Below are 24,355 nucleotides of genomic sequence, written 5' to 3'. Positions count from 1 at the left end.
CTGATCAGTATCTTTAGCAAATGATTCATCAACCAAATTAAAATTTATATTAATTAATTCAAATGGAATAATCTTAGAAACATTGTTAGCAATAGTTTACCCATTAGCTTCAATAATTTGATTATAAAATCGTAAATCTCTACCAATACAACCTTCTTTATCCAGAAATAATTTAACACCACTCTCAATAATTACTCTGTTTAAAACTTATCTGTTTTAGGGTGTGTATTAGGTTTTTTTTGATTGAATAAATTGTTCTGAATTTTTTAAACTGTACTGACCAACAGGAATCTCTATTATTTCTTTGTAACAAAACAGTTTTTTATTTGATGATGTAATTTCTGGAGTTAAAAAGTTAACAAAATCCAAGCAGTGATATAGTTTTAATGGTTCTCATATTTGTACAGCTAACTGTTTTTGCAGAACAGATGAATTATCAATCAATTGAAAAAATCTACTATTTTATATTAATAAAATTTATGTAAATAAATGAGTGAGGGGAATGGATTATAAGAACTCTAGAAAATAAATTAAAAAATAAACACAGTAACCTTTACGTAATTTTATTTGATGTTCAGTAACAGAACTGAGCAGTTGAGAAAAAGCAATGTTAATGATTGATAATTATACTCTAGCTTTAAGAAAGTTGAATTGGAGAAAAATTAATCATTTGTATATTTATTATAGAAGTATAGATCAGTCGAAATAGCAACTTATGAAAAGATGTGAAAAATTTGTTGACATAATTAATGAAAAAATTGCTACTTTTGCTGAAAATAAGGATGAACTCATTCCATTAGATGAATGTGAAAATATTTTTGTTGTAGTTTTTGATGATATTCTTGAAACTCAAGATACAGTCATAGAATATTTTACTGGACATAGACACAAATGAATAGATTTTTTTATTAAAGTCAGACAATGCAAAAATAATGAAATAATTATTAAGTGATAATCTTAATTCTTAAAATGTTTTCAGAGAAGATAATTCAAATAGCGATCATTGTTATCCTGAATTTGATGCCGTGATTGAACTTTCTATGATTTTAAAGAAACATATAGTAAATGTTGGAATAATGATCCTTTTATTACGATAGATACACCAAGATTAATTAATAATGGTAAATAATGAGAAAAGAATAAAAATTTTATAGGCATTAAACATACACATTAAACAAAAATGCTGAACATAAATAATGAACTTCAATGCTGAATGTAATGATGCATATAAATGCTGAACATAAGATGAACATCAACATAGCACATAAACATTGAACATCAACATGAACATAAATGATAAACTGAACTAAAAATGACACCTTTAACCTTTAATAAACGTTCCAAAATGCAAGTAGAGGTTGTTAAAAAAGCTAGACGAATTAGGTGAGTAAAAGAACAATTAAAAGAAAAGGTTAAAAATTAGACTAAACAACTAAGAATGGAATATGAAAAATTAGAAAAGATCAACCAGTTATTGTTGCAGTTGTACAGGTTAAAGAAAGCATTGAAGGATCAGAGTACAATGTGTTAAAAGGTACTGAATAAAGTACAGAAGCTGAAACACAAATGATTCCTTATAATCAACATTATTTAGAGGAGTTTAATGATCCTTTAACAGTTAATCAATATGATAGTGTTAAAAGAGATTATACATAAGTATATAAGAAATTTATAATTTGTTAGAGAATAATGAAAAAGAAAGAAAAGATTAAAGGAAAAATATGTTAAAAATAAACAAGTGAAAGAATATTAGAATTTATCAATCATAGTAAAAACACTGTTTTTGGATTAAGACCTGTTGGTAATTTTAAACATATTGGTAAATATCCAATTGAATTCAGTGGTAATAAATTAAAAATTTGAGAAAAAAGGATATGAAGGTACTGATGGATTAATGAATCTGTTAACTTAAAAACAAATTGCAAGGGATTACTTAGTTGATGAATCTGATTCTGTAGACTTTTTTAGACTCAAAAGCTGTATATAATAAAAGAAATAAAAATAAAATAAAATCAAGTAAAGGAAATAATTGGTAAAAACAATGGATGACAATTATTTTCCTGGTTTTTTAGAAAGAAATCTTAGAGATTCATTTCAAAAATTTGCTGTAGGTTTTATAAAAAATATACAGAAAAACCCAATGAATATCTTTGATTGAATTATATTAGAGATTTAATCGATAGATTAACAGTAATTCATGGTGAAAAATTAGCTGGAAATAAAAATTATCATAATGAAACATGTGGAATAGCACAAATGTTAACAAACAAATTTGGTGATTTTATTATTGATAATCCAAGAGAATTTCCATATTTAATTATATTTTTCAGTAATCTTATCCATATGTTTTGTAAATAAGAAAAATATGAAACTTCCTGGCAGGGTAAAGGATTAGTAAATATATTAGTTAATCAATTGCCTTATGAAACGAATCTTTCTGGTTATAATCACTGTGGTCCTGGAACATAATTCGAAGAATGATTATCTTGAGGAGATCAAGGAATACATCCACTAGATAAAGTTTGTAAAAAACGTGATATTGGTTATAGAGACAATAAAGATTTAAGAAGAAAGACTTAAAGCAGATAAATAACTTCAGTTAATTTCAAAAGGTAGAATGCATTATTCAGCTGCTTCCATTAATGAAAAATTAGCTGCAACTGTAGTTAGAGGAATACTGTACAGAAAACGAAAATTAGGAATTGGATTAAATGTTGATGAAAATGGTTGGGGTTTATGAAAAATTCCTTGTGACTTTCTAATCAATATAAAAAAAGATTTAGCATTGATTATACTTTGCTACATAACAGCAAGACTAAGCCAAAATGAAAAACGGAGTGTTATTTTACTTATTACATCAGGTATTCCAGTTGTGATAAAAATTATTGAATATTTCACTGAAAAGAAAGAAGGTTCAAAACATGAAGGTGAATTTTTACCAATTTTACTTGTTACATTAGGTGCAATTGGCTCATTAGCTGGCAGTGTAACAGCAATTGCAAAATCAGTTCATGATGAACAGAAAATGATAAAGAATTAGAAGAAAAGACATAAACAAGCATTGGAGAAAAAAGGAGAAGGAGAAAAAATTACAAAAATTAATTACATAATTAAAAATCAAACTTTTCGTGATGTATTCGTGACTGATGAATTATCAAGACATTCTAAAGAATATCAATCTGGAAGATTAAACTTAGATACACCAGATCATGTTGGTACTCATTGGACATGTTATTATAAGAAAAAATATATAAAATTTGTTTTGATTCATTTGGTAATAATATGCCAAAACAACTAGTTAACATTTGTGAAAAATGAATTATATTGCAATGCTGAAATAATACAGAACTCAAACGTATTTATTTTCAGTCATATATACTTGTTTGTCTCAAACTATTATCAAACAGTTATACCTTTAATGAATTTTAAAATTAATAAATGGACACTTTTGGAAATAAGATAAATGTGAAAAACACTGGAGAATTAGGAAAATTCAAAAATATTCATTTATCGACAGATCCTAAAATGAAGGAAGAATTAGTGACAGAAACTTAAAAAAAAAGAAACAATCATCAGAGCCATTTGAAAATAATTAAAGATATTTTATGCTTTCAGTCATGAATAAATCCAAAAGAAAATGGTATAGTCGAACAGTTCCACAAAGAAATAGGTAAAATTTTTAAATCAGTGAATCATTATATTAGTTTTAACGATAAAAGACTAGTAGATTTAAAAGATCCAATAAGTGGTTATGTTGCAGATATGAAACAGTACTTGGAAATGGATTTATCAAATCTTGTTACAAAACCTGAATACACAATTATCCTAATACAATTTTAATGAGAAGATTAATCAACTTAATAATACTAATCTATGAAATTGCTTTACAATAAAAGAAGCAGAAAAGGTTTTTCCAGATTATTTCTCAAAAAACTAAATTTAACTCAATACTAATATGAATTCAATTACCTGAAAGATGAAATATATGGGAAACGAATTAGTGCATTCTCATTCAAATTTACAGTTTTGAATACAATTTTAGCCATAAAAGAATTATTGATGTTGGGAAGAACTTAAACAAAGATCCAAAATTTTATGAATCTGATATCACTGTAAGTGTGTCTAGTGATCTATATGAAGTAATTAACAGTAATCGATTAATAATGGTACAAAAATGAAATTTTCTAACCTCAAGATTTAAAGAGCCCATTAAAATTGTATTAACAGATGTTGATTAATTATAGTAGGTGAAATTACAATTTGTTGATTTTTGATTCTATATAAATAGAGACCCACAATCACAGATGCTGCTTGAAGTGAAAAAAATTTACTGAAGCTCGCAGAGTAACAACAAAAAAATGGAAGACAAAGAATAGAATTGCTTGTTCAATTTGTTAAATTAAAAAAAGTAAATTTGTTAAAAAAATTGAAGCTGTTTCATTTTGCAACCAAACATTTGTGAAGAAATTATTGATAACTTACATAAACCAATGAGAAAAAATCTTAAAAGAAAGATATGTCAGTTTTGGTATTGATTATTGATGGCTGGCTGATCCAGTGGAAATGGATTCAGGAGTTTCAAAAATAAGTAAAGTATATATATTGACATTTCTTCAAAATTTGCTTGTGGTATTCCAGTTATCGATAAAACAACTAAAAAGATTGATGAGTCTTATGAAATAATATTTAGAAAGCGATCACCAACAAATTCACAAACAGATAATGGCAAAGAACGTTATAATAAGGAATTTCAAGAATTAATAAAATTTTTATATTAATCATTATTGTTATTTTCTGATTTAAAAGCATCTGTTGCTGAAAGATTTAATAGAAGAATTAAAGGAAGATGTGGATTTGCAGGGAATTAGTTAAAAATCTTTTGGTGTATATAGTAATATAAAACATTCAATAATATAAATGGAACAAAAAGATGTTAATGAAGGAAATGAGAATATCTCAGTGAAAACTCTTTACTTAATTAATTAGTTAGAAAGTAATACTAAATATAAAATTGATGATAAAGTAAAAATAAGTGAATTATGAGGAATGTTCGAAAAAGATTTTTCAAGCTGAAGATGTGAGTCATTCTAATCCAATCACCTATAAATTTTTCATGTAAATTAAAATATTTAAATGTGAGGAAATAAAAGCAAATCTTTATGAACAAGAACTACTGAAAACACATTTTCCGGATGTTTATCAAGCTGAAAAAGTTTTTAAAAGGAAGAGAAATCATGTACATATTATATGGTTAGGACATCATAATTCATATAATAGTTAAGTAAAGCAACACAAAGTAAATATTGTTTCATAAAATTTTTATATATAAATGGAAAATCTAAAAATTGTGCCACTACAACTAGGAAATAAAGGATATTCTAAAATCAGTAAAATACCAATTATTGATCTTACTAACAGTAATAGTGAAATAATGAGTCATATAATTCTTCTATTCAAAAATTTTGAACAATTACGTAAACTGCATTCAAGAAATGAATTACTATCATTGCTGATTATATTAAATAGGAAAATCCATTTAATGAATAACATTGGAGAGAGATATCAATGTTTCAAGAATTACCTGAAGATTTTATAGGAGAATTTCAAGACAAATCATACTGGAAGGTATAATCGAAGCATCAAGTATGACCTGAAGATTTTATAAGAGAATTTCAAAATAAAATAGGTTGGTCAATTATATTATGTAGAAGATTTGTGAGTGAATTTCAAGTTAAAGTTAAATTGGGAATATATTTCATGTAAGCATAGATTATCACAACATTTTATCAGATAATTTCAAGATAAAGTTAACTAAATATTGGAATAGTCATAAATTGTCAGGAGATTGGATTCGAGAATTTCAAAATAAAGTTCCTTTGTAATCAAGAATAATTTGAAGATTTTATGAGAGAATTTAAGGACAAATTAGATTGTTAAAAATAAAATTGTTTTATATACAAGAACGAACTTTTAATATTTTTATATAAATTGACTTAGTTACTGAAAGTTTAAATATGTTTTGTTTATAATGTTATGTTCATTATGTTCGTTATTTTATTAAATAAGATAGTGCGTATTTTGATACTGAAAAAACTGAATGAGAGTGTCCTTATGAGAGAATTATAGGAAAATTATCAATTTGAATAACTTGAATGAGACAGTTTTGATAGTTTAAATTTATTAGATGTATATAAAAACTATTATGAATGTAGTAATAATTTATAAAATGAAAACTGCTCTTGTATATTCAGTTTTTTTCAAAGAAACGAACACAGGTTTAATTATATCAGTATACAATTGATCTTGTAATTAATTATTCAAAATATTTAAATAATTTTGGCAACAAACAATAAGCAATCTTGCTTTCATTCTTTGTATGTAACATGTTTTCGAGCATTTTTAAATATATTATCATTTAATTTAAAAATAACAAAAGGAAATCTTAATTTTTCATCAGTTTATTCAACAACATTTGGTAATATAGTAGTTATTTATTCAAGACTTTGATGTAAAATTTCTATAGCTCTATCATATATTTCATCAAATCTTTTAATGTAGCTATGCTTAACTTTATTTATATCTTGTAAATATGGTTTCCATAGATATCTATCATATGTTTTATGATTTAACATTGTCCATGTTCATGAACAGATGTTAAAACGTCTTCATAAACCTGGTCTTGAAAATCTTCATCTTGTTTCATTTATGATTTCATAATTAAAAAATATAATCCTAGTTCATTTATAAATCTTTAATATAAGTTTAACTGCTGGTTACACATTAATCTTAAAATTTTTTATGTATTTACTTTCAACATTATCATTTAAGTCATTTCCAGAACCTGAATAGCCCAAAATATCACATACATCCTTGGCTTTAAATCATGGAATATTGCATTCATCAACCAATATTGACACTTTTTTATTGTCAATGTAAGTTTGTTACTTTTAATAGTTGATAATTTGTCCATGTATGTACAATAAAATTAATTAAAATTTATTTTTTAATATTAATCAGTTTTTAATTATAAATGGAAAGTGTAAATAATGTGATTTGTTCACTGTGCAATTAAAAAAGAGAAATTCATAAAGAGTTAAGAATTACAATTAAAAATATGTCTTTAAGAATTGACTGTATTGTTTGTATAAAAATGAAACCAAAACAATATTGAGAAAATAAATCAGAACATACGAAAGTACTTATCAATATTTGGAATGAAAAGCTTTTTGCTGTGTGATGTAAAATAGAAGTCAAAAATTCTAAATATATTCATAGATGTGAATTAAAAGGAGAAAGAAGCCGTCAATTAACAGAAACATAGAGAAGAATTATGAAAAGGTTAAATGTATTTGTGGAAAATGTATTTTTAAAATACATATGAAAACACTTTACAATTTGGATATGATGACAAAATATTAAAAACTGATCAGTTAATTATTCTTGTACTAATTGTTTAATTTTATAATCACCATATGATTAAGTATTTATTCCATCATGTAATACAATCTGTTTATAACTGTCAGTAAGTAAAATAATTTTATTACATTCTACTGTATGGAATTTGCATTTAAAAGATGTAATCAAATTCATTTTTCTATACTGTTTACTTTTGTTGTCTACAACATTTCTGTAATCTTCAAAAGTAATTTCACTTTTTGCAACAGATTTTTTAACTCCTTAGATTTTTAATATTCTTGATTTTCTGCTTTTTGAGCATAGATTTTCTGTCATAAAATAATGTGTTCTGTCATAATTTTTCCACAGTTTTCATATTTCGTTTTTCATACAACTTCCTTGTTTTAATGTGGAATTTCATAAATACTGTCAGCTGAATAATCGCTTGTGCCAATTCGTTTATCATAGATTTCATAATTTTATAAAAATCTTCAGTTCTTATGTCGTAAATAAAAGATCCTGTATCCATATAACATATATCAATATTTTGACCATTTTTTGGTCTGATAGTATTATAATGAAAATTGTGCACTTTTATTCTTGAAATTTTTAGAATATTCATTCCAATGTAAATTGCTTTATTTAATTTTAGTATTTTTTTAAATATGAACAGCTGCTATGGTTTTTGAAAACACTGTAGTATGATCATAATCTGATTTGAAATAAAGTGCATATTTTGATCTGGATTCGTTATTATTTTCATGTCCTGCCAGTTACTAATATTTTACACTGTTTTACCAAAACAGAGTTGTTCATTAATTTATAAAAAACCTTTTTCAAATTTATTAGATGCATTTTTCCTCATTTCTTTGTTAAAATTAATGTATTTTTTCACCAGTCTGGTTGTTCACATGACAAGACTCTACTAATGTTAAACTAAGATTTAAACACTGTTTAAATTTGCGTAATGTAAAATATATTTTTCTTTATTAATTTATGTTGTTAATTGTCATATCCTTCTGGTAATAATGGTAAATTATTGAGGAAATAATGTAATAGTTTTGTATATTTTAAATCAACTTCTAAAATATGACCACATTTACTATAATCTGGTGTGTTTCAAGTATTGTTTCAGAATTAAATTATTTTGAGTGTAATGACTCAAAATTTTTGAATGTTAAAAATTGTAACATTGCATAGTTGTATAAGTTATTTGTGTCTAAATGTGCAATATAATATTTTCTGGCTAAAATAATTATATATTTATTACTTGGTTTAGCATGTCTTTTAAAGCTTTGAGAAATTCCACCTCAGAATCGATTGTCAAGAAATAAAGTCTTGTCATTATCGTAATTAAATCTAATTAAGTTTTTGTCTTTTTTAGCATAGCATCCCAAGATAACCCTGACCCTGTTAAATACCAGGCTGTATGGAGTTTAGAAGATTCAATACAAGTACCTTTCAAAATTTAGAAAATATCCCTAATATTAATATATCGGATTCATTATATAATTTTGTATATTCTTCTAAATTTTTAATATATTTTTTTCCAAACTAGTTTCATACAATTATAATCTTCATCATAAATATTTGGTTTATTGAGTAGTGGTTAAAAACTTTGTTATTAAGGTAGCCTTGTTTTTTGATTTTCTTGAGAATCGATATATTTGTAAAGATAAATGGCTTTTTTAATTATTAAATCTAAATGTTCACCTTTAAAACATTTTGTTCTTTCTCTGAATTGTCCTTTTATAATGTCAGAAGTCAATTTATCAATATATGAGTCCATAAATTTAAACATATCGAAAAATCTTAATCCACTTCCATCTGTTTTCCTAGAAGAAATATATTTTTGTTCATTATTTGGAATAGTATTAGTATCTTTAATGTCTATTGCAAATCGTTTGATAAACAAAAGACTGACATGATTTGTTAAATTATGAATATTAGCAGGAATAATTCAGGCTTTTGATAGTTAAGTTCAGAATCATCATGTGCAACTCTTCAATCTTTTCCTGTAAAATGACAATGATCACTTACTTTTTTTTCCTTAATAAGTTCTTTTTCACAAATAAAACAAGTTTTTGAATTTTTAAAATTGATTTTATATACATTTATAAATATCATTGGAATATTTCTATTATGTATTCCAGCAATATTTCTAGATTCTTGTTTCAACATTTCAATGAATTTTTTTGCTATCTCTTTGCCAGTATACATTACAGGAATTTTATTATCACCATAAGAATTTTTGATCCCTTAGGATAATGTTAAGGATCACTCTAGATATTTAAAGTTCAAACCAGTGATGTTTATTAATTAAAGCTTGCACACAAATGAGGAATGTGGCCTCACATACATTTGCAGGTTGAAATAAATACAGTTAAACGAGCAGAGCACTGTCAACAGAAACTCATATGGGCAAAGTTAATTTAACTGCAGAATAATTCATAAAAAATCAAAGGACTCATTCAGAATCTAGATGTACACACTTGCTTTCCCTATGTGAATTTAAGTTCATTTTTCTAAATAATGAATATGAAAGATATACAATAAATTCATTACACATGTATATAGTATCAACTGCTGCAAATGATCATAATTCACTGGTGCCTGCAGTCCCATAAATAAAATTAAAATTCGGGTAGTCATGCAAAAATAAATCACTGAAAAATGTGTCTAGTATTTTAAGTCTCATAAACATTATGTTCTTAACTTGCCTGAAGCCCACAAAATTCGTGGTTGTTTCGTGCACTGTTCCCTTAACAAAAACATCAACACTGGCCTCTTATGACAGACAGTACACAAAGAATGACGACCACTAAACGCCCATAAGTGCGCTACCACTCTCAATTAAATGCTTTCTATGATGTTACATACTATTGAGCCCAAATTATATCATCAGTTATCTGCTATATTAGCAGGTCCTTTGCCTCTCCATTTTCTACAATCCATTGCTTCCTTCTTAAGGCTGCTGTATGTTGTACCGTCCATCATGTCATCCAGTATCTGGAATCTCTTCCTTCCTCGCTTCCTCTTCCCTTCTACATAACCTTCGCCGATGACATTGTAATTCTGTCATAGACAGCAAAGGACTTGGAAGAGCAGTTAAACGGCATGGATAGTGTCTTGAAGGGAGGATATAAGAAGAACATCAATAAAAGCAAAACGAGGATAATGGAATGTTGTCGAGTTAAGTCGGGTGATGCTGAGGGAATTAGATTAGGAAATGAGACACTTAAAGTAGTAAAGGAGTTTTGCTATTTGGGGAGCCAAATAACTGATGATAAGGGAGGATATAAAATGTAGACTGGCAATGGCAAGAAAAGCGTTTCTGAAGAAGAGAAATTTGTTAACATCGAGTATAGATTTAAGTGTCAGGAAGTTATTTCTGAAAGTATTTGTATGGAGTGTAGCCATGTATGGAAGTGAAACATGGACAGTAAATAGTTTGGACAAGAAGAGAATAGAAGCTTTTGAAATGTGGTGCTACAGAAGAATGCTGAAGATTAGATGGGTAGATCACATAACTAATGAGGAAGTATTGAATAGGATTGGGGAGAAGAGAAGTTTGTGGCACAACTTGACCAGAAGAAGGGATCAGTTGGTAGGACATGTTCTGAGGCATCAAGGGATCACCAATTTAGTATTGGAGGGCAGCGTGGAGGGTAAAAATCATAGCGGGAGACCAAGAGATGAATACACCAAGCAGATTCAGAAGGATGTAGGTTGCAGTAGGTACTGGGAGATGAAGAAGCTTGCACAGGATAGAGTAGCATGGAGAGCTGCATCAAACCAGTCTCAGGACTGAAGACCACAACAACAACAACATAACCTTCTAAAACTGTTTTTATCAGTCCGTCATTCTTTCTTAATATATGCCCAACCCAATTTCTTTTTCTTCTCTTTATTACATCTAGTAACTGTCTTTTCTCTCCCATTCTTCTCAGTACATTTTTTACTCTGTCCATCCAACTTATTCTTTCCATCTTCCGCCATGTCCAGATCTCAAAAGCCTCCAGCCTTTCTCTGTCTTTTTTCCTCATAGTCCATGTTTCAGCGACATATAGAAGAACACTCCATACAAGACATTTTATGAGTCTCTTTCTGAGTTCTCTGTCCAGACCGCTGCAGAAGATTCTCCTTTTCTTATAAAACGCCTCTTTTGCCATTGCTATCCTTGTTTTAATTTCTGTGGTGCACTTCCAGTCGGTGTCTATCCTGCTACCAAGATACTTAAAATTTTGCACCTGTTCTAGTGTTCCTCCATTCAGCAGAATTTTTATTTCCTTATTTCCTCCTATTGCAAATACTTTTGTTTTATTTGTGTTAATTTTCATTCCATATTTTTTCCGTTAGTTGCAATGGTGTCCACCAAATCCTGTAAATCTTTTTCCCCTGTGGCTAGAAGGACCATGTCATCAGCAAATCTCAAGCACCCTACTCTTCTTCCTCCAATTTCTACCCCTTTGTCATCTAATGAGCATTGGTCAATCATATTTTCCAAGTACAGGTTGAAAAGAGTAGGTGATAAACAGTATCCTTGTGTTACTCCTTTCCCTAGTCTGATCCAGTTTGTACTTTCTCCTCTCACTTTAACTGAAACTTTTTGATTAAGGTACAATGAGTTTATAAGTCTTCTGCTTTTCCAGTCCACTCTCTTTTTCCTCATAATAGTCGCCAGCTTGTCCCAAACCACATTGTCAAATGCCTTTTCTAAATCGATGAAGCACATATATAGGTCTCTTCCTTTTTCAATAAACCTTTCTCCCAAGATTCGTAGGAGCCCTATTGCATGTCTGGTGCCCGTATTCCATCTAAAGCCAAACTGCTCCTCGCCAAGATTCTCCTCTATTACTTTTTCAAGTCTTTTATTAATTATTCTTAACATCACTTTGGCTGCATGTGAAATGAGGCTGATTGTCCTGTGCTTGCTGCATTTCTTGGTTCCTTGTTTTTTCGGTAATGGAATCATTACTGTTGTCAGAAAGTCCTCAGGCCATTCACCACTGTCATATATTTTATTACATAACCTCAATATTTCTCTTATTCCACTGTGGTTCAAGCATTTTAGTATTTCTCCCAGTATTGTATCTGTACCTACTGCTTTGCCGTTTTTCATTGCAGCAATGGCAGACTTCACTTCTTCCATTATGATGGTCGGTCCTTTCTCTTCATCACGTACACTGTTGTGTGATTCAAGTTCCAGAATTTCTGGTTTGCTATTTGTGTCACATAGCTCTTTTATATATTCTTCCCATCTCTGGAGGACATCGTCACGATCTTTGTACACTACCTCTTCGTCTTTACTCAAAATTTCCATAGTAGCACTTCCTGCTCTGTTTTGTTCCCATGTCATAGTCTTTACTCTGTTGTATAGTAAGTCGTATCTTCCCTTCCTGTCCAGTTCTTCAATTTCATCACATTCCTCTTTTAGCCATTTTTTCCTAGCTTGCTCTGTTTCTCTTTGCAGTTCGTTATTTAACCTTCAGTATATCTTTCTTGCATCTTCAGTGTTCTTGTTTTTCAATTTTCTTCTCTCCTCCATCTTGGAAATCATTTCTTGTGTGACCCATGGTTTTTTTGACCTTTTCCCTTTTATATATCCTATATTTTGCTGTCCTGTTTTAATGATTCCTTCTTTCAGCATATTCCAGTACTTGTTGGCATTATCAGGTGCTTCTTTGTCTCGTAGTGTGTTTAGAAAGTCCCGAGACAGCATTTCTGTAATTTGTTCTTTGTTGGACCTTATCTTCTCTAGATCCCACTTCTTCACCATTGTCGCCTTTTTCAGTTTTTTCACTCTTATTTCTATTTCTGCCATAAGTAATTTGTGGTCACTATTAATATCTGCACCTGGTAATGTGTGTTCCTTCTTGATTCCATTCTTGTATCTTTCTTCTACCAGTATAAAATCGATTTGGTTTCTATATTTATCCCCTGCTGATTTCCAAGTGTAGAGCCTCCTCTTATGGTTCTTGAACCATGTGTTTGCCGCTATCAGCTGCCTTTCCCTGCTACAAATTATATACTGGACACTAATTACGAATAGGCATATTAAAGCTAACTATACATACAGTAGACATGTAATACAGTACTGAAAGATACAGAAAATTATTGCAATCACTGTGAAGCCTCTCATTAAAATTGTGAATCTGTATTAAATAAGTTATTATAGTAAAACTCGGTCAAAGTGGAATGTGTTTAACTCTGATAGCTGCTCGAAGGATACAACTATTTTAATCTTGACAAATTCAATACACTTTTCTGTGTAAAGCAGTCAGTGCCTAATGTGGAAATGGAATGCAAATTTTAAGACTTAATTAAAATGTGTTTTGTAATGGAGAAAAGTAGCTTATACACAGAAGCAAGGTAATGGCCATGCTGGTGAACTTTGATATCAAATTTATATGCAAATTAATTAAGCTGATCAATTAATTAACCCCTACCCCAATGTCATGTGCTTTCCTGAGCCAGTGTTAGGGTCACCACCTCCTTCCTCTCCCCACCCCTGCCCCTCACCTTCTGCCACTTACCCTACTGGTGGGGATTTTATATTTTTGTGGGAATTCTGAACGTTCCCAGTAAAATAGAATTTTCGCTATAAAATTCGATTGTCAATTCAGATGACATAATATTTACGAAAATTGTTGATGGAGACTGTTGATGGAAATTGTTTACGAAATGGCGATAGGTAGTAGAAATCGAAGAAACTCATAGGATGGAAAATTTGCAAATTATGCTCTTAGATTTCGTATTACAGGGATAGTCTTGTTTAACTTCTGATCACATTGTATACTGTGCTCCCACCGCTGTTAAGATGCTCTATGGTGCACCGCTGGGTGCACACGCTGCACTCGTATTTTCCCGCGCAGCGTGCCGTGCCAAGCAGTCGCTGCTGTACGGTGAGGGGTGTCACTCGTCACTCGCGCGACACCCGCCACTTGGCGCTGGATGTGGCGGCCCGCAGCAGAACCATGGGACCCGTGTTGCCCGCTCCACATCAGACCAGACCGCAGCTGTCTCGCGCTATCTTGAGAGCCTGGCTCTCACGCACTGGGCCGCTTCCCCTGTCCCTCCACTTCTGCTCAGCGCCACCCCCCACCAACACTAGGCCACCTCCCCGCACCCACTATTGCTGTGCCGAGCCGCATGGGGCCGCAGATGTCCCGCGGCCAGCCAGCGGTCAAAGGGAATTGACAGATGATTTTAATGGTTCAAATGGCTCTGAGCACTATGGGACTTAACATCTGTGGTCATCAGTCCCCTAGAACTTAGAACTACTTAAACCTAACTAACCTAAGGACATCACACACATCCATGCCCGAGGCAGGATTCGAACCTGCGACCGCAGCAGTCCCGCGCTTCCGGATTGAGCGCCTAGAACCGCTAGACCAGCGCGGCCGGCGATGATTGTAATGCGAGCTACTATTCCCGAGGCGCGTGGCGGTGGGTGACTGCTAATTCCTTTAGAATGAACGACAGATTTTTTCGAAGATTAGCGTCCTCCTGCCACAGTTGTGTCCTGATGCCTGTATTTCGAAGTCTGCAGCTGACGCCAGAAGTGCCAAGATATCCGTTTGTCCCAGAATGAACAACGGGTGTTATTCCAAAGATAGCAGCTGTGTCCTATTTTCCAGCCACATGCAGTCACTTGCTAGCAAATAGTCTCGAAAGTTCCCTCTATCTGTTCGTCCCAAAATTTTTTTCTTCCCCACAGCAGCGTTCTACTTCTCAGCCAACTGCACCAATCCTGCTCCAACCTGATTGAACAAAAAGAACGCACGTTCTAATTTGCTTATATGGCATTCTGAGTTCCTATTGGTCCTCTGCAAAATAGGGGGTGGAGCGTTAAGGTACACCCTACCCCCACAACCATCATCAGCCTTTAACAGTGCCTAGTAGTGTTCCTGTACTCGTCGCAAGGTGAAACTGTCAGCCAGTAGCAGTACCAGTGGCAGTGGTGATAGGAAACGGCCAAACATGGAGCAACTGCCGTGTAAGTGTTTATAAAAAAAATTATGAGCTGGAATTGAGCTAACTGCAAAATTTCACAGAGAAGTATCAAAATTTTTCGAGATTGTAATACATTTTCGTATAAAAGTCATCTTTCTTGCTGCTGCAGCATTCATTCTCGAAATGCTGGAAATGCTGACCTCTGAGGGGAATAGAGGTGTCACCATATGCAGCCAACTTGCGAGAGGGCGGGGCCAATGCCAGATACCATCTCATCAGAACGTGTTTGTATATGAATCCAATCAAACTTTCTGTAATTCATTTGTTACTAGTCTCTGTTTTTACGAGTGCTGAATCTAGTCTGTTCCAACAGTTATCCTTTACTGTACTTACCGAAAGGACTGGTGACGTTGATGAGGCGGCCCTTGGACTTCTTGAGGAGCGGCAGGAACGCCTTGGAGACCCTTATGGCGCCCACCGTGTTTACTTCCAGAACTTGCTTGAATTTCTCCAGCGGCGTGACGTCCATTTCTCCGAAGTCGGTAATTCCTGCGTTGTTTACCACCGCCCACAACTCTAAAATGGGAACGAAAATATCGCTCACTGAGCTATATTTTTTTCGTGTCAACACAAGGAAAAGTCAAAATGTGTTATGTTGTGAAAGAACTTCCCGGAAAGTTTAGCTTTGACCAGCTGTAATTTTAACCATGCTCAATATACACTCGTCAGAAGGTAACTCCGTAAGGCAAAATGTAACGAAGTGTATTATCATTGTGCTGAATGAATCTGATTTGGACAGACAATTAATGTTTCCACCTACTTTCTCCCTTACCTGAACTCCTTTTATGTCCCCCAGACCTTCCAATCATGACGACAGCAGAACAACAAAGCTCCTCACAAATTTCGCCCCAACATCGCCAAGACGGCTCTGAACACACACAACTTCCTCTGCGGTAATGCGACATTTTTGTTCCCTAAGTAAACTGACTATAACATACCATCATTCCCAGTACTATCGTCTTTACTTTAACCGTGCAACCAGCCAGTGGTCTACTCCTGAGTAATGATGTGAAATGTATGTGAAAATTATCTGTTGAACTGAGAGACAAGAGTGAAGTAATTCGAAAGGGCTTTTCTGGAATTACAGCACGCTAGTTCAGGCAGTCACAGAGTTTTAAGGACATGCTGAGGAAGGCTACACGAGAATCTTTGCAAGAAAGCAGGTGTTCTTTTTCGTTCAATGCTTTTTGACGAGTTTAGAGAGACAATAATTGAGGCAGAAGTCAAACAATTTCAAATGCCTCTGACACACACCTCACGTTTTAATCATAACAACGACGTGAGGATCCTTGTGAGGCCCCCTTTGCGAGTCCAAAAAGAAATAAATTTACTAATAACGGTATAAAGTACCGTCCGCCATCTACTGATAACAGTAATGTGGCGAAAATACGCGGTCCACTCACATTAATGTGACCACCGCCTGTGTTCGATGTCAACGTGCAAGTACCACTCACAGACGGCAAGTGGCAGCACTAGCAGCGGAGGATATACAGCGTGGTCCATTGATCGTGACCGGGCCAAATATATCACGAAATAAGCGTCAAACGAAAAAACTACAAAGAACGAAACTTGTCCAGCTTTAAGGCGGAAACCAGATGGCGCTATGGTTGGCCCGCTAGATGGCGCTGCCATAGGTCAAACGAATATCAACTGCGTTTTTTAAATAGGAAACCCCATATTTGATTACATATTCCTGTAGTACGTAAAGAAATATGAATGTTTTAGTTGGACCACTTTTTTCGCTTTGTGATAGATGGCGCTGTTATAGTCACAGACCTATAAGTACGTGGTATCACGTAATATTTCGCCACTGCGGACGATATTTGCTTCGTGATACATTACCCGTGTTAAAATGGACCGTTTACCAATTGCGGAAAAGGTCGATATCGTGTTGATGTATGGCTATTGTGATCAAAATGCCCAACGGGCGTGTGCTATGTATGCTGCTCGGTATCCTGGACGACATCATCAACGCAGTTGATATCCGTTGGACCTATGGCAGCGCCATCTAGCGGGCCAACCATAGCGCCATCTGGTTTCCCCCTTCAAGCTAGACGAGTTTCGTGCTTTGCAGTTTTTTCGTTTGACGCTTATTTCGTGAGATATTCGGCCCGGTCACGATCAATGGACCACCCTGTATTAAGTTTGTCGGGAGGCTGCCGACAACAGTGCTGTCGCTGTGATGTGGAAATGGAGCGATTTTTCTGACGTTCAGAAGAGCATGATCATTGGCTTTCGGGCCAAGGGTGGAAGCATTACAGCTAACTTTGTAAACTGAACTAAATGGTTCAAATGGCTCTGAGCACTATGGGACTGTGGTCATCAGTCCCCTAGAACATAGAACTACTTAAACCTAACTAACCTAAGGACATCACACACATCCATGCCCGAGGCAGGATTCGAACCTGCGACCGTAGCGGTCGCACGGTTCCAGACTGTAGCGCCTAGAACCGCTAGGTCACCTCGGCCGGCTAAACTGAACTGAGGCAACTTTGGTGCACCGCGGACCATAGACGACAAAGCTGACGGAGGTATATATGGGCGAATAAACGAGCAACTATTAAGCAACTGATCACTCAGATGAACCACGCGGCTACCAACAGCGTCAGCGAATGTGGCTGTTTCTGGACCTCCGCAGCAGGCGCCTGTTTCGTGCACCCATGCTAATTGTTGTTCGTCGACGACAAGGGTCGGAATTTGCAAGCCAGTTCCGTAACCAGACGTCCACAGTTTGGCAACAGATGACATTTTTAGACGAATCATATTTTATGTTCCATTGGGCAGATGACTGTTGGCATGTACTGCATGAAACGTCTGAAAGCAGACAATCGTCGGAAGACTCCCGGGCGTCGGAGGGAGCGTTATGGTCTGGGGGAATGTTTTCGTATCATTCCCTGGGTCATTTCGTCACTCTGGAAGGCGCAATAGCATTACAAATATGCTTCTATCCCTGGGGACCATATCCAGCGCTACATGAAGTTTCTTTGTCCTCCGCACGATAGCATCTACCAGCGGGATATGGCAATGTGTCTCACAGCTCACGCCCGCCCGGTTAGCCGTGCAGTCTAACGCACGGCTTTCCGGAGTGGGAAGGAGCCCCTGGTCCCCGGCACGAATCCGCCTTCGCGCAAGAGCCCTGATCTCTCTTGTCGATTGGCGGACCTGAGTTTGGTGAAGATGTCACGGTACTGTGCCGCATTGATGGTCCCTTTCTGGAGCAAATCATGTAGAATCACACATTTCGTATTCCAGAACACTGTGGCAATAACCTATCCTGCTGAGAGTCACACTTCAAACTTTTTCCACGCTGGTAAGCTGGGATGCTTCCACGTTACTGAGGCCGTCTTGGATACTGGGGTAAAAGTGATGCACCAATGGCTCATGGCTTGTGATGCTTCCGAATATGAACTCATTTCCATCTTGTGTGTACCGCATCGATTGCTTGAGGCTGATCCACGAGTTTGCACTCTTGTCATCCAGGGTTAGGTTTCTCGGCACTCATCTTGAAGACACTTTTTAGTAACCCAACATATAAGGCCCGCCCGGTTAGCCGAGCTGACTAAAGCACGGCTTTCCGGAATGGGAAAGAGCGCCTGGTCCCGGGCACGAATCCACCCAGCGGACTTGTGTCGAGGTCCGGTGAGCCGGCCAGCCTGTGGATGATTTTTAGGCGGTTTTCCATCTGCCTCGGCGAATGTGGGCTGGTTCCCCTTATTCTGCCTCAGCTACACTGCGTCGGCGATTGCTGCGCAAACGAATTCTCCACGTACGCGTACACCACCATTACTCTTCCACGCAAACATAGGGGTTACACTCGTCTCGTGTGAGGCGTTCCCTGCAGGGTCCACCGGGGGTTGAACCGCACAATAATCCTGAGAGAGTGGTTCGATGTGGGACGGCGGAGGGGTGAAATGGACTGCAATAGTCGTCGCGGCGTTGTGGACCACTACGGCTGCGGCAGGGACGGAGCCTCTCCGTCGTTTCTAGGTCCCCGGTTAACATACAATAGAACACAATACACACAGCTCTCAGTGTATGTGCGTGGTTTTGAGGAGCACCACAATGAGTTTACCAAGCTTCCCTGGTCACCAAACTCTCCGGATTTAAATCCAGTCGGGATCTGTGGGGCCAGCTCGATCGGACTGTTCGCGCCGTGGAACCTCAAGTTGACCACGGCACTGGATCTGGAGTCGGCATGGGTCCACATCCCTGTCGCTACCTTCCAGAACCTCACCGACTCTCTCCTTGAACGTGTCCCAGCGTTGTGTGCTGCAAAAGATGGTGGCTCACGCTTTTGTCAGGCAGTTGATTGGAAAGTATACATTAACAAGGGGGCCGTGCCTACCCGTCGTCGCCGCTTTCGCCCGTATTTTTGTTATATTCAGGTCTTGCCCAGAAATGAAATAGACAGAAGTGGGTGTCCCAGATGGCCAGACATACAGAAGGAATTTCATTTCTGGCGCGGGTCGATCGAGGCATAACCCGTTTATCTCAGCGTAGTTTTGCATGCAGCGGTTGACGCAGGGGAAAGAGTACAGGCCAGTTCAAAAATGGTTCAAATGACTCTGAGCACTATGAGACTTAACTTCTGAGGTCATCAGTCCCCTAGAACTTGGAACTACTTAAACCTAACTAATCTAAGAACATCACACACATTCATGCCCGAAGCAGGATTCGAACCTGCCACCGTAGCGGTCACGCGGTACCTGACTGTAGCGCCTAGAACCGCTCTGCCACTCCGACCAGCACAGGCCAGTAAGCCGGTGGTCATGGGGTAGTGTTCCTATGCGGAATTTTTTTTAATTTTATTTTTTTGATTTCCGGTGTTTACGTTACGCCAAGAGCGATCCCCCCACTGCTTCACATTCCCCTCGGTCGTCGACTTCTTCGGACAAAGTAACTGCCTCGTCGCGCACAAACGTATACACTGATAAGACTTTCACTACTTGCCGGGTTATTTTACGTCCAATTTGATTGTTCAGCCGGCCGTCGTGACCGAGCTGTTCTAGGCGCTTCAGTCCGGAACCGCGTGACTGCTACGGTCGCAGGTTCGAGTCCTGCCTCGGGTATGGATGTGTGTGATGTCCATAGGTTAGTTAGGTTTAAGTAGTTGTAAGTTTTAGGAGACTGATGACCTCAGATGTTAAGTCCCATAGTGCTCAGAGCCATGTGAACCATTTTGAAAGTGTTCTTTAGTTTTTACCGTGGAGTTTTCTGGTGTGATCAGATCGTTTTCCGCCAAAAGATGTAAACCACAATCCAGCCCCATACTCAATCTCTTTCGTCACTTCGCTGTGGATGCTGTCGCCGTATGGTTCCTGTTCTTCTACGCATGCTACGGGAACATCAATTATCTTATTTGCACTGTCAGATACTTTAAGTCGACGCGATATTTTTCACAATGTTCTCACTGTGCTTCCACAATATTATCGTAAAATTCACGTTACTCCGTCGAGACATAGCAAGCGAATGAATTGACGATGATGATGTTTGCTTTGTGGGGTGCTGAGCTTCGCGGCCATCAGCGCCCGTACAAAGTCCCAGTAGTTACACAGTACATTTTTTTTACACAAACCAATCTAGGCACTCTCACAAATGATGATGATGATGATGAAATGATGATGACAACACAAACACTCAGAAAAGCCCCAACCCGGCCGGAAACCGAACCCAGAACCCCGTAATCCAGCTAGCCCCTAGACCACGAGCTGTGACATCGAATGAATTCTGTAGTCGTAACCACACGGGGAACCTACATTCGCATACAGGTATCAAGGGCTGCTCGAGAGGCAAAATGAAACTAATGGAATACGAAGTCCTGTACGCTTTAATTACAACCCCTTCTTCGAAAATTATTTGCAGGGCCCTCGAGGACGCTGTGAGTACAGGATGATTCAGTAATTAAAGTGACAAATTGGTCTGGAGAAAAAAGCGTTTATTTTTACAAATCAATACTTTTTCTACTTTTCAACATAATCCCCTTGAACATTTATGCACTTGTCCCAAAGGGTTAAAAGCTTTTTTATTCCGGCTGCAAAGAACTCTTTATATTGATGTTTGAACCAATTTCCCACAAACTTTTTCAATTCCTCGTTGCCCTGGAACCTCTTCCCACGGAATGCCTCCTCCAGTGCACCAAACCAATGGAAATCACTGGGTGCCAAATCAGGACTTTAAGGGGGAACAGGCTATACTTCCCAGCCCAATATGACGACGTGCGTTGTCTTGATGGAGAATCACACCTCTCCTCTGAGATCCACGATGTCTCTCTCTCATGGCAGACTTCACTTTATTTAAAAGCAAATCCCAGTATGGCGTCGATAGTTACGATGCCACAACGTAGGTGCACGTCCCTTGACCGACACCGTTGAGCTCAGCGAGTGCCGTCTTGATTTTTGCCCATTTTCATCAAGAGCAGACGGCCTGGAAATATCGCTTCTACTATCGAGAGGGCTAGCTTGCTATTGAGACTTTGTATCAGTTACGCTCAGTTAAAGTTTTAACAGCAAAGAGTATTTGTTAGATTTTGAGATTATACAGAATGGTCATCCTAACTTCATAGGCTTAGACTTGGACTACGGCTTCACACCTACGTGCTCATCACAGCCAAAGTTATGTATGCATTTGATATTTACTGGTGTTTTTTTGACTCTAATAAAAGTGTTAAAGTTACCTGCAGTATCGAAGTGCTTCACCTTCCCTTTCTCCCACTCGCATTCTTCACTCGCGTCGTATATTACAGAAGCAGTTCACAGGAGCAGACACACGCACTGCCTATCCAGGCAGGATACAAAACCGAGTAGTATTGGCTGTTCATTGTACACTCCTCTTCGAGATAATCACAAATAACTGGACCTTCAGCATCCCGAAACACCGTCAACATGACTTTTCCTGCTGATGCTTGGGTTTCGAATTTTTCCTAGACAGGTGAGTAGGTGTGCTTCCACTCCATACTTTATCTTTCTGATTCTGGGTCATAATAGTGGACCCAAGTTTCATCATGAGTTAAAATGTTGTTGAGGAAGTGCTCGTCTTCTCTTTCATAACGTCCCTTTAGCTCTGTGCACACTCTCAACTTTGGTTCCTCGTGTAGCCACGTTAACTCCTTTGGGACCCATCTTGCATTTTTTCTGCGTTACTTCAGCTTGTTACAGATAATGTTATGAACTGTACCATACTAACTTGAACCCTATCAACTATCATTTCCACAGTCAAATGGCGGTCGGCACGAATAATGTCTTCAATTCGACTTTCAAGTGTGGGAGGTGAAACTGCAACTGGTCGGCCAGAACGGTGTTCGTCAGTCACTGAGTCGCGGCCATTTTTGAACTGCTCTATCCACCTGTAAAAATTTACACGATTCATACAACATTCACCATAAATTTTAGACATTCTACAGTATATATTCATTGGTTTCTCGCCTTCAGCAAGTAAAAAACGAATAACAGAACTTTGTTCAGCTAATGTGGACGTTTCATGCGGACTCGCCATCTTCAAATGTATTTTTGAGGTTATAAACAAAACAATGATGATACATCAGCTGATCAGGGCTCATCCCAGTGATGCCAACTTAAAGCCATAAAAGTACCCAACTTGGCCTACTAACAGTTTTTCCCCGGATCAATTTGTCTCTTTAAATATTGAATGACCTTCATACAATCCTTTCTTGGAAATTTTTTTGTAGTCCCTAGTTTTCCTTTGTCTTTCCTTTTCACGGCTTTTATGAAAATGTTAATAAATACAGTATACTGGGCGCTATGTCGATTTATTTTTAGTGTAAGCAACGTAAAAGTTGAAAATAAAGGAAGTGAAATCTTCGTACTACAGTTGTGCACTCTTTTCGCTATGTCAATCGCTGCCTGAAAACTATGCTAACATAAATGACTCATACACCGCCCGACGGCGCCAAAAAATGCCAAGATTTTTGAACGATTGACCATCTGGAACTTCGCATACGGGAGGACGACGGTTCAGTCCCGTGTCCGGCCATCCTGATTTAGGTTTTCCGTGATTTCCCTAAATCGCTACAGGCAAATGCCGGGAACGTTCCTTTGAAAGGGCACGGCCGACTTCCTTCCCCGTCCTTCCCTACTCCGACGAGACCGATGACCTCTCTGTCTGGTCTCCTCCCCCACAACAACCCAACCCAACACATCTGGAACTTCCACTTCTGTTACTTTCATTTCTGGTCAAGCTCTGCATGCGCCACATATTTGTACCAAATCGGTGATGACCGGGGTAGGCGCGTTCTCCTTCTAAGCATTACTGCTGGCGAATGTAATAGTTCGGCTTATGATGAGACAGGGACGTCATTCTCTCGTACTAGCCGTCAGGTTAGAGGTACCTAGTGCGTAGGACAGTCTGTCTATGACGTTACGCAAGAACTGATTTTCTCACATGCCAAGTGTGTACCACGAATGGCTGGATTTGGGAAAGACCACTGCCGCCAACTTACACAGTCGTCGGCAACAACATGTTGATGGTAAGGTTCACTGACGATTACAGCGAATTATTACAGTGAATGATTTGAACAGATACCAGGATGTAATAAAAAGCGTCAAAATACATTAAAGGAAAGCAGTAATTGAAACGTAAGTGAGAGAAGTTTATAGCCTATGCCCGATATTATTCGGTCCGTACAGTGAGCCAGCTGTGAAGGAATCGAAGGAGAAATTTGGGAAGGGAATTTAAGTTCACGAAGAAGAAACAAAACTTTGAGGTTTGCCGCTAGTTCTGTAAGTTAACAGTAAATTTGTGGCTGTTAGAACAGGATGGATAGAATGAAATGTTCTCGGGTTTCCAACCGCGTCAATTGCAAACCTCTTCATGGAGAATTTTGAGGATATTGCCAAAGATACTGCGCCATTGAAGCCAAAGTGTTTCTTTCGATACGTTGACGACACGTTCGTCATTTGGTCACACGGACGCGAGAAACTAGACGAGT

The 24,355-nt window shown here is 36.5% G+C and overlaps 1 protein-coding gene across 2 annotated transcripts in view; it reads right to left on the bottom strand.

Moving 5' to 3' along the window:
* Positions 1 to 24,355, bottom strand: part of LOC126463873 (estradiol 17-beta-dehydrogenase 2-like) — a 229,496-nt gene that overhangs the window by 64,573 nt on the left and 140,568 nt on the right. For both annotated transcript variants that reach the window (XM_050096192.1, XM_050096193.1), the window contains exon 4: positions 15,745 to 15,927. In XM_050096192.1, the coding sequence (XP_049952149.1) occupies positions 15,745 to 15,927 (183 nt within the window). The remainder of the gene's footprint in view (positions 1 to 15,744; positions 15,928 to 24,355) is intronic.

The sequence above is a fragment of the Schistocerca serialis genome, chromosome 1, assembly GCF_023864345.2.
Source record: "Schistocerca serialis cubense isolate TAMUIC-IGC-003099 chromosome 1, iqSchSeri2.2, whole genome shotgun sequence".
In the NCBI taxonomy this organism is placed as follows: domain Eukaryota; kingdom Metazoa; phylum Arthropoda; class Insecta; order Orthoptera; family Acrididae; genus Schistocerca; species Schistocerca serialis.
Note: the sequence above shows the minus strand (reverse complement) of the source record. Positions and strands in the feature narration are given on the sequence as shown.